Below are 16,602 nucleotides of genomic sequence, written 5' to 3'. Positions count from 1 at the left end.
GCATGCTCAGTGCATGCATCTTCCTGCAATAAAGCTTTGGTGCTCCAGCCCCGCTGCTTGCGATTTTTCTAGGAAAAGCCTTGCTCTGCCATGGGCACGGAGAGCGAGCGGGGTCCCAGCTCAGTGCGGGGTCCCGGCTCAGTGCGGGGTCCCTGGTCCTGCTGGGAAATCCCAGCCCACCCCGAGGAGCAGAGCTGGGGCCGGCAGGATTCACCCCCCCCTGCGAAGCAGCAGGCAGGTACACGAGGGGAAAGGCCAGATGGCTGCAGACACAGCGTGCGGGAGCTGCTTCACGTGGTCACGTTTATTGGACAGGGCAGAGCCTGGGGTGAGGGATGCACAGGCGGGAGCAAACCCGCAGGCAACAGCTACGCGGAGCGAAACGCGAGCCCGGGGCCACAGCGCCCACGGCGTCGCCTGAGCAGGGGAGGCTTTCCTTCGCGCTTCTACTTACTGGGCAGAAAAAGAGTTTAAAAAGAAAAAAATTAACATTTTTCTTTAAAAGACAGCCCAGGTGCTGCCCTAGGTCCCAGTGCCCCTGAAAAGCCGTCTCATTCCCGGGCACGTGAGTCCAGCCTGGCTGCCGAGCTGGGGCTGCTGCGTGTCCCCTGGGTCTTGGCCGAGCATCGCCCCTCGCTGCAGCCGGGTGCGAGAGTTGCCCCTCGGCAGGGCCGTGGGGGAGCAGGAACAGTCCTTATTGCTACAGGGGGGCTCCTGAGACCAGTCCGCAGCCCCGCCGGCATCATCTCTGCGGCTCGTGGCATCCCACTGCCGCCAGCTGGGAGCCGGGCTGCTTTCCCTGAGAAAAACTGCAGGCGGGCGGCTGCGAAAGCTGCCCCGGCCCCGGGGAGCATCCGAGCAGCCCCGAGCGCAGCCCGAGCCCCTGCGCCGAGGGAGTCGGGGCTGCGGGAAGCAAGGCTGGCATGCTGGCCCCGGCTCCACGTCCCAGCGGATGGAAGGAGACGGAGAGGCTGGAGGGAGGGAGCGGGGGCGCGGGACACGTCTCATCCCAAGCTTGCCGTCACGTCAGCCCATCCCCGTGTGCTCCTTGCGCGTAGGATGTCTCTGCTCTGGCCACCACTTTGTCCAGCCCCAGGCGCCGCAGCTTCTCCACCAGGTTCAAGCTGAAGACGCTGCTCTGGGGCGGGGGCCGCTCCTGCCGCGGGGAGCCCGGAGCCGAGGCGGAGATGCCCTGCGCCAGCAGCAGCGTGACGAGTCCCAGTGGGGCGCCTGGCGGGCAGGGGCACGGGCCCGCCGGCTCCGGTGGGGGGCTGCCGCCGCTCAGCCCCGCAAAGGGCCCACAAGAAGGCACGACTGCGTTGTACAGGCTGGAGGGAAGAGAGAGCAAGGGGGGGAGGGGGTCAGCAGGGCAAGGTGGGGGTCAGCAGAGCCCGGCCCCACGGGGGGATGCTGCTGCAGGAGCCGGCTGGGTTCTTGCACCAGTCCTTGCCCCCAGCAGTGCAAGGACTGGCTCTCCTCCTTCCCGCACGCTCATTTACCTAACGAGCCTTGAAAGAGGCTGCACCCCCCCATGCTGGCCCCATGCCCCCCAACGCTTGCACCAGCTCCGGGTTCACCCAGGGAACGTCGGGCACATCGGGGCATGCAGCTGTGGCAGTGCTGGGTCACGGTTGCTGCCTGCAGCGTTGTGCACAAATGCAACACCTAACAGCGTGCAGTGGACGCCAGCTCACACCATCCCTGTGCTGAGGGGCTCGTTCAGGCACTTGTTCATTAAGGAGCCCCGTTTCCTTGCTCAGAGCCGCAGTGAGAGGGAAGCAGGAGGTTTGGCAGGGCCGGTGCCATGGGGGGGACTGGAAACAAGCTGCAAGCAGCCCCCGGCCGCGAGGGCAAGCAGGGAAGGGGCAGCCCCGGCCCCACGGCATGGGAGCAGCGTGCAGAGGGCAGGGTTTGCTCCTGCAGCACGTCTGCTGCTCGGGGACTGGGAAAAACTCCTGCCCGCTGCACCGGTTAAGGGAGGAAGAGGAGGAGGAGGAAGCAAAAATCCATGTCAGCTCCCAGGAAAGGCGCCTCCCTGCCAGCAACCGGAGCAAACGCTGCTTCCGCCCCAGCACAAGTCCATCACCGTCTGTGCCGAGCCAGTCCCTTCTTCCCATCAAGGCGCTGCAGCCTCAAAAGCCGCGCACCCCCCAGCTGCCGGGGACGAAGGCAGGCGCAGCTCCAGCAGCAAGGTTGGGGGCTGCGCACGTAAGGACGTGTCCGGCCTGTCAGAGCGTCGGGCGGCCCCGGGACGGCGGCTTCCTCCGGCAGCAGTGAGGGAGGCAAGGGGCGAGCGGGGCGCAGGGCCGGGGCGGTGCAGGCGGCGGCGCGAGCACCCGCCTTACCTGGGTGTCACCGTGGTGATCTCGGTGGTGGGGTGGAAGATGTGGCAGGTGGTGATGGTGAAGGTGGACGGGGTCTGGGGGAGGTTGTTAGCAGAGAGGAACACTGGAAGGGACAGGAGACAGCGGGTTATCGGAGCGGGGCGACACACGGGCGCAGAGAGCATCTCTCCGGGCGCATAGGACCGGAGCCCGGCGGGGAGCGAGCTGGCACAGCCGGCCGGGACCTGCATGCAGGGAAGGGGGAACCTGCATGCAGGGAGTGGGGATGTGGGGCACAGTCCCGGCATCCCCAGGATCCAGCTGCATTTTGGAGCGGTGCTTGCTTGGAGGAGGGTGCTGCGTTCCCGCACCGGAGCCAGAGCTGACATCCCGTCCTTTCCATGCACCCAGTCCATGGCTCGCCCGGGGTGAAAAGCCAGGCACTGCTGGGAGCGCTGCCCAGCCGGGGGATGCGGGAGAGATGCCCTCATGCCACTGCCGTGTGAGGTCGGACAGACAGAGCATGCACACGGGGGATGGACAGACAGAAGGGACAGGCCAACGCCGTGAGGCAGGACAGCGAGGGGGGGGGACGCGAGGAGCACGGGGTGCACAGGCAAAGCCGGGGCAGGAGCGCGGGGGGGTGCCAGGTGCCCGCCGCCCCCCGGCCCCGCGCTCACCGCCGGGGCGCTCCTTGGCCGTGGCGGGCGTTGAGGTAGGGAGCAGCTGGAAGGAGCCGGCATCCACGTCGTCCTCCTCCAGGTCGCCCAGGTTGTAGACCTCCTCCAGGTCGACGTCCAGCTGCCGGAAGTCTTTGGTGAGCACCCCGGGCCGCGGCACGAGGATGCCACCCAGGTCGGGCCGCGCCAGCTGCTGCCAGTGGTGGAGCGTCACGGAGCCTGGAGGGGGGGGACACAGCCGCGGGGTCAGCCGGCACCACGGGAACGCCAGCTCCGGCTGCTCCCGCACGGCCCCGCTTCTCCCCTCCAGGATCGCATCCGTCCCCCCCTCACCTTCCAGGGGCTTCACGATCTGCAGCTTGTCGGGCAGGCAGGAGAGGGAGCCCAGGGAGAAGCCGGAGCCGGCGGTGTGCTCCGAGCCGCCCGAGCAGTTGGTGCCGGTGGAGACGACGCTCTCGTTGGGGGTGAGGAAGCCGCTGGAGCTCTCCACCTCCCTCAGCCGCCGCAGCTTGTGCTCCCGCTCCGTCTCGAAGAAGGAGCGCTCCGAGGCATGGCTCTCCTGGCGTGCCGACAGCCGCTGCACCGCCGCCTCCAGGTCGTGCCGGCCCGGGGCAGCCCGGTGCTCCTCCCCGGCCTCCTCGCCCCTGCCGGAGTGCGCGGGGTTAGGGCGCTCGGCGCTGCAGTGGTTCCCCCCACCCCGCGCTGGCTGTGCCGCGTCGCCCTGCCTCCCACGCTGCCCCATCAACCCTGCTCCGCCGGGATTAACATCGCTCCACCGACCCCATGCAAAGGCCCCAGCTGCCTCCCCACACTCACCGGCCGCTCGCCGGGGGCTCCGGCGCCAGGCTGGCGCTGTCGGAGCCGTAGCAGCTGGTGCGGGGGGTGCTGGCCCCCCCCGAGGGCGCCGCCGACGGCTGCTTGGAGCCGGGCGCGTGGCGGGGCGACTCGGAGCACGACCTCGCTCTGGCCACCTGGTTCACGGCTTTCACCGTCTCGAAGACCCGCAGGCAGCTCCTGGAGGAGGGATGCGGGGATGGAGCCGGCACCTCCGCGCCGGCCCTCCCCAGGGACCCCCGGCCGCCGGCACTCACTTGTAGTCCGAGGAGGAGCCATCCGCCCCCTTCCTCATCGTCCCTTTGATCTCAGCCGCCAGCGAGTCCTGGGGACGCAGGGGACCGGTGTCAGAGGCGCGGGGGAGCCGGTGCCGCGCGGCCGCCCGCTCAGCGCGCAGGACGGGCGCCGCAGCGGAGCCCCCGCCGCCGAGCCCCGGCGCTCACCAGGGGCAGGAGGCTGGGCGCGCCGTAGCGGCCCACGGCGCTGTTGGGCAGGCTGCGGCTGCGCAGGCTCTTCACCTCCTCCCGGGCTTCCTGCAGCATCCCGCCGCACTCCGCGTACTTCTCCCGCAGGTCCCGCAGCTGCGGGGCGCAGGCCGGGCTCAGGGCAGGGCACGGCCCCCCCCCAGCCCGGTGCCCGTCGTGGGGCGGCGTGGGGGCCCCATCTCACCTCCGTTTGCAGCTGCTGCTTCATCTCCTTGGCCGCGGCCAGGTGCTGCTGGAGCTCCTCCGCCTCCGAGCCGTACTGCGGGCGGGAGCAGGTCAGGGCGCTGCGCCCCGCGGCTCCGCCGGCACGGGGCCGGCGCGGGGGCCGAGCGGGGAGGGGGCGCTCACCGTGCGGCACTTCTGCTGCAGGTCCACCACCTGCGCCAGCAGCTGGCTGATCTCCTCCTGCTGCCGGGCCGTGTCCTCCGTCTTGCGGGCCAGCTCCTCCGAGAGGTAGGTGACCTGCCGGCTGGCTTCGGCTGGGGAGGGCACGGGGGGGGCCGTCACCGCCCGGGCCACGCCGCGACGCTGGGCAGCCCCGGCCCTCGCAGGGCAGCGTGTGCCGACCCCGCGCGCTCCCGCGGCCCGTCACGGGCAGGAGATGCCCAAGCCCACGTACAGAACTGCTCCACGCAGTTGATCATCAGCTGCTGCTCCTGGTCCTCGTAGCGACAGGTCTCGGTGACAATGTTGGTGGCCTGGGAGAGAGGGATGAGGGCTGAGCGTGGCCAGCAGCTGGCACCAGCCTCCCCGGGGCCGTCGCTGGCCAAATTCCTTTGGGGCTCCCCAGCTGGCACCCTGGTCCCCTTTGCACCGGCTCCCCGCAGCAAGCGGGGCAGGGACGGGCATGGAGAGGGCGCTGGGGCCACGGCACATCCCGCCGGGTGCCCCGCATCCCCCCCTCACCTCCAGGCGAAGCTTCTGGTTCTCCTCCTCCAGGCCCTTGAGCTTCTGCTGCAGGACGTCGTACTGGAAGTACTGCTGCAGGGACGGCGAGGACTCTTGCCGGCGCAGCCTGGGGATGCGGGGAGGGTGCTGAGCACCCGCAGCGCAGCAGGATGGGGCAGCCCCGTGAGCCCCGCGGAAGGCAAGGGACCACCAGCCCCGGGGAGAGGGGCGCGGAGGGACCCTGGCGCACTCACGGCGTGGAGGCAGCAGATCCGGGCTCACTCTCCTCTGTCGTCGTGGTGTAGAAGTGGAGCAGGTCGTCCCGCATGGAGACCTCGTGGCGCAGCTGCGCGATCTGCACAGGGACGGGGTGTGAGCGCCCAGCGGATGGGCCACGCGGCCGCCCTGTGGTTCCATGCCAGCACCCCGTTACCTCCTCCTTGGCCAGCTCCAGCTGCTCCTCCAGCAGCTCGTTGCGCTCCGTCAGGCTCCGGTTCTGCTTCAGCAGGGACTGCCCGATGCGCGCCGCCAGCTCCAGGTCCCGCTCTTTCTGCGGGGGGCAGGTTTGCGTCAGTCGAGAGCCCCCCGCTTCTTGGCCCCGGTGCCCCTCGCCCACCCGCACGTCCCCACGGCCCCTGAGCCCAGGCACCCGGCGTTACCTCTTCCAGCAGGTTGGTGACAGCATCGATGTCGTGGTAGGTCTTGGTGATCCTGCCAACCCGCTCGGCACACAGGACTGCAGGAGCAAGGGCGAAGGATCAGCACCCCCCCGGCGCCCCAGCTCAGGCAGCCCTGTGCTGGGGCCGCGGCAGAGGACGGACGCAGCGAGCTGCGGCTACGCCTGCCCGGTGCCACCGTTTCCCCATCTGCCTTCGCGGTCCCACCTGGGCTTGCAGGGGAAGGACATCAGGGACGGCCGCTGCAGGCTGCACAGAGGCTCCGTGCTGCTCGCTGAGAAGGACCCTTAATTTGCACGGCAGCGGCAGCCTCGGTGCAACGGAGCAGAGACCGGGAGTGCGGCCAGAGCGGGCAGCGATGCTCTTGTGGCCCTGGGTAATAGCACGACGGCAAACGGGCCGTGCTCCTGCCTTGCCCCCCCCTCGGGGCAAGGGGAAACACGCTGAGCTCCCCTCCCCGACACCATGTCCCTCCTTGGGCACCAGCCCGGCCGCTGGACGTCACACAGATGGGAAGGAGGGGATGGAAAAACGCAGGCTGCAGGGACAGGATTGGAGGCGACATCTCCAGCAAAAGCCAGGCTGGAAACTCTGGCGTAAACAGGAATCGGTGACACTGCGGAGCTGGGCTGAGGCACTGTCGCCTCCAATCCGTCTCCAGCCTCCCTCCCCCGAATCTCCCCTAGCCAGTGCTGCCCTAGTTTCCCTACGGAGACGCCAGCCAAGGCAGAGCTGAAGCACAGGGATCCAGCCCAGCCCAGCTCACAACTGCAGTGAGTGTTAGCAGTCCTCAGCCTGGCTCCCAGCATATGAGTCACAGCATGCTCTGGCAGCTGGGAGCAAAGGGACGGGGCACGTGCGGGTTACCCCGAGAGATCCCTGCCGGCTCAGCGCAGGGCTGGATCTCCACGTCCCATGTCTTGCATCAGAAGGGCAGAGCCCAGCCCCGAAACGCTTCCCCTCGCCCAGGCTGCCGTGGCCCCATGTCCCCCCCAGCCGCAGCGAGCAGCATCTGTGGCGCAGCAGGGGCCAAGCAAGCGCCGCTGCGGGCTCTCCCCCAGCTAGAGCCCTCCCCACTGATATCTGGGTCTCTGGCACGAAACAGCGCGTGGGTTGCTGTGGCAATGCCCCCACCTGCCACCCTCCAGACACGGACGCGCTGTATACCACGGCCCCGCCATGCCAGTGGGCACATCTGCAGGGAGAGCAGGGCCAGGCCAGGTGTCACTCCCCTCCCCAACGGGGGCTTGCTCCCCGCAGGGGTCCCAACTGCGCCTCGTCAGGCTGCCGAGCCGTAATTGGAAATAATTAGAGCATGAGCATCGTTAAGGCATGAGTGAGCGCAGGCCCCCGGGAGACGCTGGCGGCTGCGGTGCTGGCAAACACGTACGCGCTGAGCGCCCTCCCAATCCCAGCCTGCGCCCCATCCGGGGGGATGCGGGATGCACGGCCCGGGCACAGCGCAACGGGGGGCCCTGCACCCTGCACACCCTGCAAGGGCACCTCAAACAGAGCAGGGGCGACCCCGCTCCGGGGGGGGGGAGGTTTGCAGGACACGGCAGGGCTTGGGCCAGACTCCCAGACCCGGAGGACCGCGGCCCCGGCCGGCACCGCCGCCCCCCCGAGCCGCAGGGCCCCGCTTCGGGGCGGAAAGGGGGTTCGCACCCGCCCCGAGGCCTCCGGAGCACCGGGACCGGCCGAGCCGGGGCCCCCCGCGCCCGCTGGGCGCTGCCTCCCACGACCTCCGCCGGCAGCCGCCGGGCGAACCGAACCGAGCGGAGCGGAGCAGCGGGGCCGAGCCGAACCGGGCCGAGCCGAGCCGAGCCGAACCGGGCTCACCTTCCTCCAGCTCGCGGGCGATGATGGGGTCGGCGCCGCCGCCCGGCTCCGCGTTCCCGTTCAGCTCGTCGTAGGCGGCGGGGCTGCTCCAGATCTCCATGGCGCGGGGCTGCGCCGAGCCGAGCCGAGCCCTGCGCGCCCGCCCCGCTTTATAGGGTCGCCCCCGTGTGCGCGCACCTGCCCGGCGCGGCCCTGCGCGGCCCTGCGCGGCCGGGGGCGGGGACGGGACGGGACGGGACGGGACGGGACGGGACGGGACGGGACGGGACGAGGAGCCGCCCCGCTCCCCCCGCAGCGCCGCTCGCACCGGGCTCCGGCTGCCCCCGGCGCCCCGGGGACACGCTCCCCATCGGGCACCCCAGGACTGGGATCCCCATTAGGGATCCTTGGGGACACGCTCCCCATCGGGCACCCCACGACCAGGCTCCCTCTCAGAGCACCCCAGGACTGGGATCCCCATTAGGGATCCTTGGGGACACGCTCCCCATCGGGCACCCCAGGATTGGGATCACCATTAGGGCACCCCAAGGACACACTCCTCACCAGGGCACCCCAGGACTGGGGTCCCCATTACGGCTCCCTGGAGACACGCTCCCCACCAGGGCACCCCACGACCAGGCTCCCTATCAGGGCACCCTAGGACTGGAATTCCCATTAGGGCACTCCAGGGACACGCTCCCCACCAGGCACCCCAGGACCAGGCTCCCCATCAGGGCACCCTGGGCACACGCTCTCCATGAGGCCACGCTCAGCCCCAGGGTGCCGGTACGGCTGGGCTCTGCGTCCCACCTCCCGGCCCAGCCACATGGGGGGACTCTGGACCTCCTGGATGGTGCCCAGCCCTGACTGTCGGGGGGAGATGCTGAGGGATCGCAGCTGCTTTGGGGGCTGCCCCCAGATGCACAGACAGCAGCTTCTGCCCCCTACGAGGGGCAAGGGGAGATTCAGGGTCCCTCACACCAAACCCAGTTCGTGCGCAGGGCTGGGGTCCACAGCTCCCCTGCCCTTCGCCTGGCCAGCCTCGCTCCTCCACCCCGAGCCTGCCCCCACATCGGGGTCTCCCCTGCCATCGTCGGCCAAGCAGGGATGGCTCTGCGGAGGAGAGGGGCTGGAGGCGGAGGCTGGGAGCTGACCCAAAAGCACGTCCCCCCGCGCCCTGTCCGCAGTGCCCTGCACCCCTTGCCTGGCACCCCCCGTTCCTCCACACAGGGGCAGCAGAAGCAGAGCGAGCTAAATAAATAATGCTGGGCTTAAATTATACAGGAGCTGGCTAGCACGTAGCACAAGCGTCACGGCGGGAGGGCAGGGGCCCACGGGGCCGGGCAGAGCCACAGTGCACCGAGCGGGTCAGTTCTCTAGTGCGACACCAGTAATGCGGACAAATACATGCTGCCCGCCCCCATCGCCTGCCCTCATCGCCTGCCCCCCCCCGAGCATTTGCAGGTTGTTATTGAACTAGTCAGAGAACTGGTGAGGCTGGGGCTGGAGCTGCCCCTCAGCGACGCACGATGCTTTATTTGCTTGCTGGACTCCCACCCGCCGGACCACACTGGCCTCCCGCAGCGCCCAGGCTGCTGACCCCACACCACGTCCTGCTGCACCCAGACCCCTCCCGGAGCCGGGGATCGGGCCCGGGAATCCTGAGCCCCAGCCCTCTCCCTCCTCCTTGTACTGAGGTTTCTCTGGGGGGGGGGTTCAAGAGCTCAAGGCGCCGGGCCCTGCACTGGCCCGGGGCTCGTGGGGAGGCGGTTGTGCCCAGCCCCGGGTCCTTCCCCGCGAGAAGCCCTGTCCCCTGCCCAGTCCCAGGCTACGTGCCCGGGTCCCTCCCCAGGGACCCCCCAAGCTCGTCTGGGCACCCACTGGCCCCCAAGGACACAAGTGCCAGGCTCTTTCTGGAAAGGCAGGAGCCGCTTCTTCCTAATCCCTGCCGGGGGATTTGCTCCTCTGTGCAGGTCCCCGGCGCCTCTGCGCAAGCAGCTTACGGGGGGCTATTTCTGACGGCAGCTTAAAGGTTTGGGTGAAGGGATGAGGGAGTCCGGGCCCCCTCCCCGGCAGCACACGCAAGCGGCACCCAGGTGCCGGGGCAGGGAGAAACGTGACCCACGGGGACGCGGGGACGGGGCAGGGTGAACTGCCGCAGCCGGCGCCAGCGGGAGGGAGGGAGCCGGACGGGGAGCCCGCGGGGGCCGCTGCGAGCACCGGCAGGGCGCCCCGGGGGTCACCCACGGGAACGTCCGTGTCCCGGCCCGGCCGCAGCGTCGGGTCCCGCAGCCGCCGGTCCCTTTGCCCTGCCGTCGGGGAGCTGGGGCTGGGGCAGCCCCTCTCCCGCGAACGGGCTGCCCGGAGCATCCTCAGCCCCAGTGCAGCGGCGGCGCAGCCGGGGGCAGGGAGCCGGGCCGGCAGCGGGGCCCCGCCGTCAGCCCCATCTGTCTCCCGCTGCCCCACTTCCAGCCCCTGCCCTCCCCCAGCACAGCCCCTCTTGCACTAATCCTGCCCCCCCCCCCATCGCACGTAGGCCAGAGGCAGGGGAAAAAGAAAATCACGGCTAATCCCGTCTGTGCCCCCCGCCAAGCCCTGACCCCGCGTTGGGAACGGGCCCTGACGCACCGCCGGGCGCCCGGGGCAGGAGCCGGCCCTCCCCGGCTGCCAGCAGCCGCACGTGCCGCTGTCGCACGCTGCCCGGCTCCGCCACGTGGCCGCAGACGGCTCTGGGTGCCCGAATCCCGGGATCCCAGAGCCAGGGCCTGTCCCCCCTGCCGGCATCTCCTTAGCTGCTCCTGGCTATCGACCTGTTTTTGTCCTGCCTTGTGGTCCAGGGAGACTGGATGTGCTCGGGACCACCCAAGCACCTCTGGGGGTCCCCTCGGCCCGGTGCTCCCTGTTCCCACCCGGACAGCTACGGCACAGTGCCCGGGGGGGGGCGCCGGGGTGGACGGGGGCTCTCCCCGAGCGTCCGGCTCAGCTCCGCAGAAGCGGCTCCCAGAATTAGCCCGGGATGTTCTGGGCGAGGAAATCCACTCCGTCAATCCCGTTAGCCCCGATTAGCCCCTGCGCCCCAGAAAAGGCGGCATGCCCGCGGCAGCCCTCCGCCCCCGCCCCGCGGCGCCGGCACTCACGGAAGTACTGCAGGGTCTCCTCCATCTGCCGGGGGGTGAGGGCGGCGGGGGCCTCCGGCGGCACCAGCGGCACGCGCAGCCAGTCGTCGTGGTCGTAGCCGAACACCGTGTCCGCCCGCAGCGTGTAGCGGGGCAGCCGCTCGCCCAGCAGGCTGATGATCTCCACCTCGGGGACATCGCCGCCGCGCAGGTCTGGGGGGCCGAGCGGCACCGCGTCACCTGGGGCGATGCCAGGCGAGCCATGGGGCGCAGGAGAGGGGCAGCCGCGGGGCTGGGGGGCACCCTAGCTCTGGAGCCCCTCTGCACCCCTCAAGCCCATCTGTCATTGTGGGGTTTGGCGCTGGTGCAGATGGGGATAGGGGGAACCCTGGTGCTGGAGCCCCTCTGCACCTCTCAAGCCCATCCATCATCGTGGGGTTTGGGGCTGGTGCAGATGGGGACAGGGGCACCCTAGCGCTGGAGCCCCTCTGCACCCCTCAAGCCCATCCATCATCATGGGGTTTGGTGCTGGTGCAGATGGGGACAGGGGCACCCTAGCTCTGGAGCCCCTCTGCACCCCTCTGCACCCCTCCGTCATGGTGGGGCTTGGCGCTGGTGCAGATGGGGACAGGGGCACCCTAGTGCTGGAGCCCCTCTGCACCCCTCTGCACCCCTCCGTCATGGTGGGGCTTGGCGCTGGTGCAGATGGGGACAGGGGCACCCTAGTGCTGGAGCCCCTCTGCACCCCTCCGTCATGGTGGGGCTTGGCGCTGGTGCACGTGGGTGAGCCCCCAAAGCCAGCCCCACGGAGCCGCTTGGGAAGGGTCCTGCTGCCACCTCCTGGCCAGCGGCGCTGGGGCCACCACGGGCTGGGGGCACCCGGCAGCCCTCGGCCCCCCGCTCCGGCTCCGGCCACGCAGCACGGGCAGCGCGAAGCAGCCGCCCCCGCTCCTCGCCTCGCCGCCCCACGCCCGGCTCCAGCCCCACGCGCCTCTCTCTACCCACCGGTGATGGTCGCGGCATCGCAGCTCCTGCCCACGGCCGGCGTGGGGGGCGTGGGGCCGTCGCGGGACCAGGCGGCGATGCCGGGCGATGCTGGGCTGGGCCGGGGGTGCTGAGCGGGCGGGTGCTCCGGCGGGACGGCGGCGTCCAGTTTGGCTGGCGTTACGTGGGGGAGCCCGCGGCCATGGGGGGCACGCGGCTCCGCGCCCGGCTCCCCGGCACGGTGCCGGCTGCAGCGCTCCCTTCCTCAGCCCGCGCCTGCGGGGAAGCAGCGGTGAGGGCAAGGTGCGGGGCTGTGGGTGCGCCGGCATAGCCCCACCGCATCCTGCCCCCCGGCCAGCCCCGGCCCCGCGGCACCGTCGCCCCTGCGCCGCCAGCCCCGGGGTGCCCGGGCACAGGGCTCCAGCCAGTGTGGGAGCCGCTCTGCGCTCCAGGCCACGACGGGTAGGGCAGGCCCGTCCCCTCCCCAGCCTGCCCGGGGTTATTGCTTAATGCCCAGCAGCAGGGCATTTTTGGGGCAGAGCCGGCTCGGTGTACCTGCTACGTGCAGCTCCGGCCACCGGGCGACAGCCACCGAGGGCCAGCACCGAAGCAAGCGCGTGCTGACGTCCGGAGCAGCGCCAGCCGCAGACGGCGCAGAGGATGCTCCGAAGGGCCCGGCAGGACCCTGCTCCCCGCAGTCCCTCGTGCACCGGCAGGAGCGAGCCACACAGCCGCTCGGCGAAGCCAGCCGTGCTCGTGCTCGTGCTCGCCCCACCTCGGAGAGCGAAGTCCAGCCGCCACCTCTGCCCCGACGCCTGCCCTCAGCAGGGACCTGCCCGCAGCATCCGTGGCAGCCCCAGCCCAGCCATAAACACATCACGGGACAGGCCGTAAAACCCGCAGGTTGCTGCTTTCCTGCGCTCTGCACCTGCGCCGGCAGCACGCCGCAGCACGGCAGCCAGTTCACGCCGGGGCGGCGCTGCCACCCTCCCGGCGTGTGCTCCTGCCCCGCCACCGGCACGTCCCTGCGCCCGCACCGCCTCCGGCTCCCCTCTCACCCCGTGGCCGCGGGATGGGGCGGCGGAGACGCCCCGACACACGCACGCAGCCCTCTACCCCGCGGCACCGGGACCGCCGGCCCAGCCCGGCCCAATCCTGCACCGCGCAGCCCCAAGAAAGGCGTCCCCAGCCCCAAACCCACAGGCTGAGCCGGCGAGAGCCTCCTGACTACCTCCCGCTCTGAGGCTTTCGGGAAGGGTCCTCTCACCCCCCAAGGCACTCCCCCTCCCCGCTTTCCCCCGGAGAAGGAAGGGGACGACGGACCGACCGTGCCGAGGCTCCGGGATCCCCGCCGGGGCGCTCCCGGGCGGCCGCTGGGGAGGGAGCCGCGGTCCGTGAGTCAGCACGCAGCGGGGCTGCCAGAGCCCTGCGTCTCCGCTTGGCCCGGCTCCTGCATTTGCATTAGCTCTGCCCGGGCAGGGGACCCTGTTCAGACAGGCGAGAGCAGCTCCCGGCACACCCAGGCCCCGCCGGCCCCCGGGCCCCGGGCCCTGTCCACGGCAGCATCTGCTGGACGGACTTACGGAGCTGCCCATGGGAAGCAAGGCGAGAGCCGGGGGGAATTGCGGGCCTGGGGGAATTGCGGGCCCGGGCCACGGCAAATGCCTCTCGCCAGCTGGCCGGGGTCCAGGAGAGCAGGCAGGGCGCCGGCGCGGCCCGCTCCCCGCTGGCACGCGCAGCCCTGTGCTCCCTGCTCTTTGCCCTCCTCCGAGAGGCCGCCTGCTCCGAACGCCGTCATGCGGCTCCTGCCTGGGCACCTCGGCCGGGAACACCCGCGACTGCGGCCGGGGCAGCCCCGCCGGGAGCGAACACCCCTGCGGGCCGAGCGTGGCACCTGGGGGAGAGACCTGTCCCCTGGGATACCCGTAGGGAGCAGCTGGGCTGCTGCAGGGCTCCTGCACCAGGGGACGGTGACGGGAAAAGCAGCTCCCAGCTGGGATCGGAGACTCCCGCTGCAACTCCCTGCTCAGCCAGCATGAACCCAACAGCAACGGGCACCTCGGGTCGCTGGGTTCACCCCCGTGACGAGGACAGCGGCCGTGTCCTCCCAGTGCCGCCTGCCCGGGCTGCCCGGGAAGCTCCCACATCCCGGGAGCAGCCTGGCAGCGAGGCTGGGGCTGGCCCCAAAGCCTGTCACCCACGGCTGGCCGGGAGGCCTCGCGGGGCAGCGCAGGGCGAAGGTGAGCGCCGCGGTGTCGATGCTCGGCAGCAGCTGAGGGGCATCACAAGGCGGCTGTGCCTGCTCCGGGCTATTTTTTCCCCTCAGCTGCTGCAGCAGGAGCCCGAGGCTGAGGACGGGAGCCCAGCTCAGAGCAAACAGTGTCCGAGCAGCGAGTGCCTGGCGGGAGGGATGGGGGAGCAGGGCCGGAGGGGGAGCAGGGCCTGGGGACCTTCCCTGCGGGGAACGGAGGCAGAAACAGCGGAGGGAGAGGATCCCGCGAGCCCCAGCCTGCTCCAAGCCAGCGCTGCCTCCCACGCCGTGGCTGTGGCTGCAGCTGGCAAGAGGCAGGTCCTGGCAGGCTGTGGCCCTGCCAGCTGGGAAATGCGTCCCCGGAGCAAAGCAGTGGGGCAGCCATGGTGGGAGCGGCACCGGGTTGCAGGGCTGCAGGGATGGGGGCTCATGCAGCTGCTGGTGACTCAGACTGAGCAGCAGCACTTGGGGGGGTCCTGGACACCCCTGGGGTGCCAAGTGCTCCCCCTTCCAGCCCATCTCGCCTGGACCCAGCTTGGGAATCGGGGGATGGTACGGGCACAGCCTGCCTCGCGTCTCTCCCAGCCTGGAGACCCTGTCCAAGCCCAGGAGCCAGCACTTCACTAAAGCATCCTTCAGGAATGGCCCCGCGCCTGGAGCCGAAGCCATGGAGGAAGGACTTTTGTTGCAGTGTTTAACCCCACGTGCTGCCCGCAGGACCAGGGCCTCGCTGCCCGTTTGAAACGGGCTCCCCATCCCCGACCTCGGCTCCCGCTCCACTGCCGTCGCTCCGTCGTGACCCCCTCGGACACCTGATACTTTAACTCTGGCATCAGATGTCACCGCGATTGAGGCACATTGCGGGTTTTGTTCAGCGGAACAGAGCGAGCCCTGTGCTCCCCTTCGGTTCGGAAATCTTCTCGGCAGCCTCAGCCTCTTCCCAAGCAGCGGGAAAATCCCTCCCTGCCGCTCCCGGGCGCAGACTTCCTGGTTCGCGCATCAGGGATCACAAAGCACGACCCGGCCCCGGCCCCGGCCCCGACCCCGGCCCCGGCCCCGCGCGGGGGCCGCTCCGCAGCCGCCCCGGGGCGGACCCGGCGCGGCGCCTCCACGGAGCCCCCCCCGCGCCGGCCCGCGGAGAGGCCGGGAAAAGCCCCCGCGAGCCGCAGCCGCAACTTTCTTAGCGAAGCGTGAAAACTCGTTAAGCCCGTCCGAGCTCACGAGACCGCGAGCCGGCGGCGGCGGCGGCGGCGGCGGCGGCGGGAGAAGCGGCCGGATTTTGAAGAAAAGCGTTAAAGAAAAGGCAAATACCTCTCGGGGCACGGATGGCTCCGCGGGGGCTGGGGCCTCGGGCCGGCGGCAGCTTAGCACCGGCAGTGCCCGGCCCGGGGCTCGGCTCAGCGACCCGCCCGGGGAGCGACGGGGGGGTCCGGGGGGTCCCGGGGCTCGGCGACACGGCGGGGACCGGGGGCGCGGGGCGGGCGCGCTCTCCGCCGGGCGCTGCTGCCGGCGGCTGGGAGGCGGCGCGGGGCCCTCGCCCATCGCTCCCGCGGCCCCGCCGATAACAAAAGCCGCTCCCCGGGCAGGTGCGGAGCGCGGCCGGGCATGCCGGGACCTGTAGTCCCTGCCCCGGCCCCGGCCCCGGCCCCGGCGGAGCCTCCCCGCGAGCGGCCCCGGCTGAGCCCCCCCGGGGCGCCCCGGCCCCGCTCCCCCCGCGGCGGGCGCCCAAACCGCCGCGCACGGCCCCCTTGCAGCCCCGCCACCCGCGGAGGTGCCCCCGGCGCAGCGGGGAGCCGAGGCCCCGTCCGGCATCGGATGCTGCAGCTCGCAGCGACCCGGCACACGTGCCCGCGGAGGAAGCATGCTGTCCCGGTCAAACGCCACGAGGAACAGCGACGGTCACCTGAGCGGGGATCCGGCCACAGCTTCTGGGCTTGCAGTCCCGCTCCTGCGGGGTGAGAGCCCAGGAAACGCCAAGGGACACATCGCTGCCACGGCCCCCCGAGGTGCCGGGTCCCACATCCACGTGCAACCCTGCTGCATGGGGCAGATGTGCGCGTGGTGGCTCCAGGGCTTGTGTGCATCTGTGGAAAAGCCAGCAGCGGCTCTTTGCACACGGAAAGTGTTCAGGGTTGCATGCTGCAGAGCTCCTCAGACGAGGGTAGGAAGCTCCAGGCGGCGTCTTGGTGGCCGTGGTGGCAGGATGCAGGGAAGGGAGGAGGCTGCAGTCAGGGGCAGGCCCTGGGCTCTGCTCTGCAACCCAAGCGACTTTCCCAGTCCCACTTTGCACTGTCATTTCATTTGCTTTGAAACATGAGCTGGGAATGCATGGCTGGAAGGATGGAGGGCATCTGCCGGGGCTTCGCCTGGACCCCCTGGGCCGGGCTTGCCCGGGAGATGCCCAGGGGCCGAGGCGGGTGGGAACGGTGGCTGAGCGGAGGCAACCTCAGCCACCCAGCCCAGCTCAGCCTAAAATCCCCAGGCTCCCGGTGCCGGCCTGCAGCCAGGGAGGGGGCTCCGAGGGCTGCTGGTACCTGCTCGGGGA

The 16,602-nt window shown here is 70.7% G+C and overlaps 1 protein-coding gene across 1 annotated transcript; it reads right to left on the bottom strand.

The window, feature by feature from the left end:
* Positions 1–288: 288 nt before the first annotated feature.
* Positions 289–14,813, bottom strand: HAP1 (huntingtin associated protein 1). The gene is made up of 17 exons (XM_067311773.1): positions 14,762–14,813; positions 11,828–12,070; positions 10,844–11,035; positions 5,871–5,947; positions 5,645–5,761; positions 5,466–5,566; positions 5,230–5,338; positions 4,943–5,021; positions 4,672–4,802; positions 4,508–4,582; positions 4,282–4,419; positions 4,096–4,163; positions 3,856–4,018; positions 3,338–3,638; positions 3,005–3,223; positions 2,346–2,448; positions 289–1,328 (listed from the first exon to the last, which is right to left on the bottom strand). Exons 1-17 carry the CDS (start codon positions 14,811–14,813, stop codon positions 1,022–1,024), a joined length of 2,475 nt encoding a protein of 824 aa, XP_067167874.1. The 3' UTR covers positions 289–1,021.
* Positions 14,814–16,602: the final 1,789 nt, after the last annotated feature.

The sequence above is a fragment of the Apteryx mantelli genome, chromosome 28 (genome assembly GCF_036417845.1).
Source record: "Apteryx mantelli isolate bAptMan1 chromosome 28, bAptMan1.hap1, whole genome shotgun sequence".
NCBI lineage: Eukaryota > Metazoa > Chordata > Aves > Apterygiformes > Apterygidae > Apteryx > Apteryx mantelli.
This window is presented reverse-complemented; position numbering and strand designations above follow the sequence as displayed.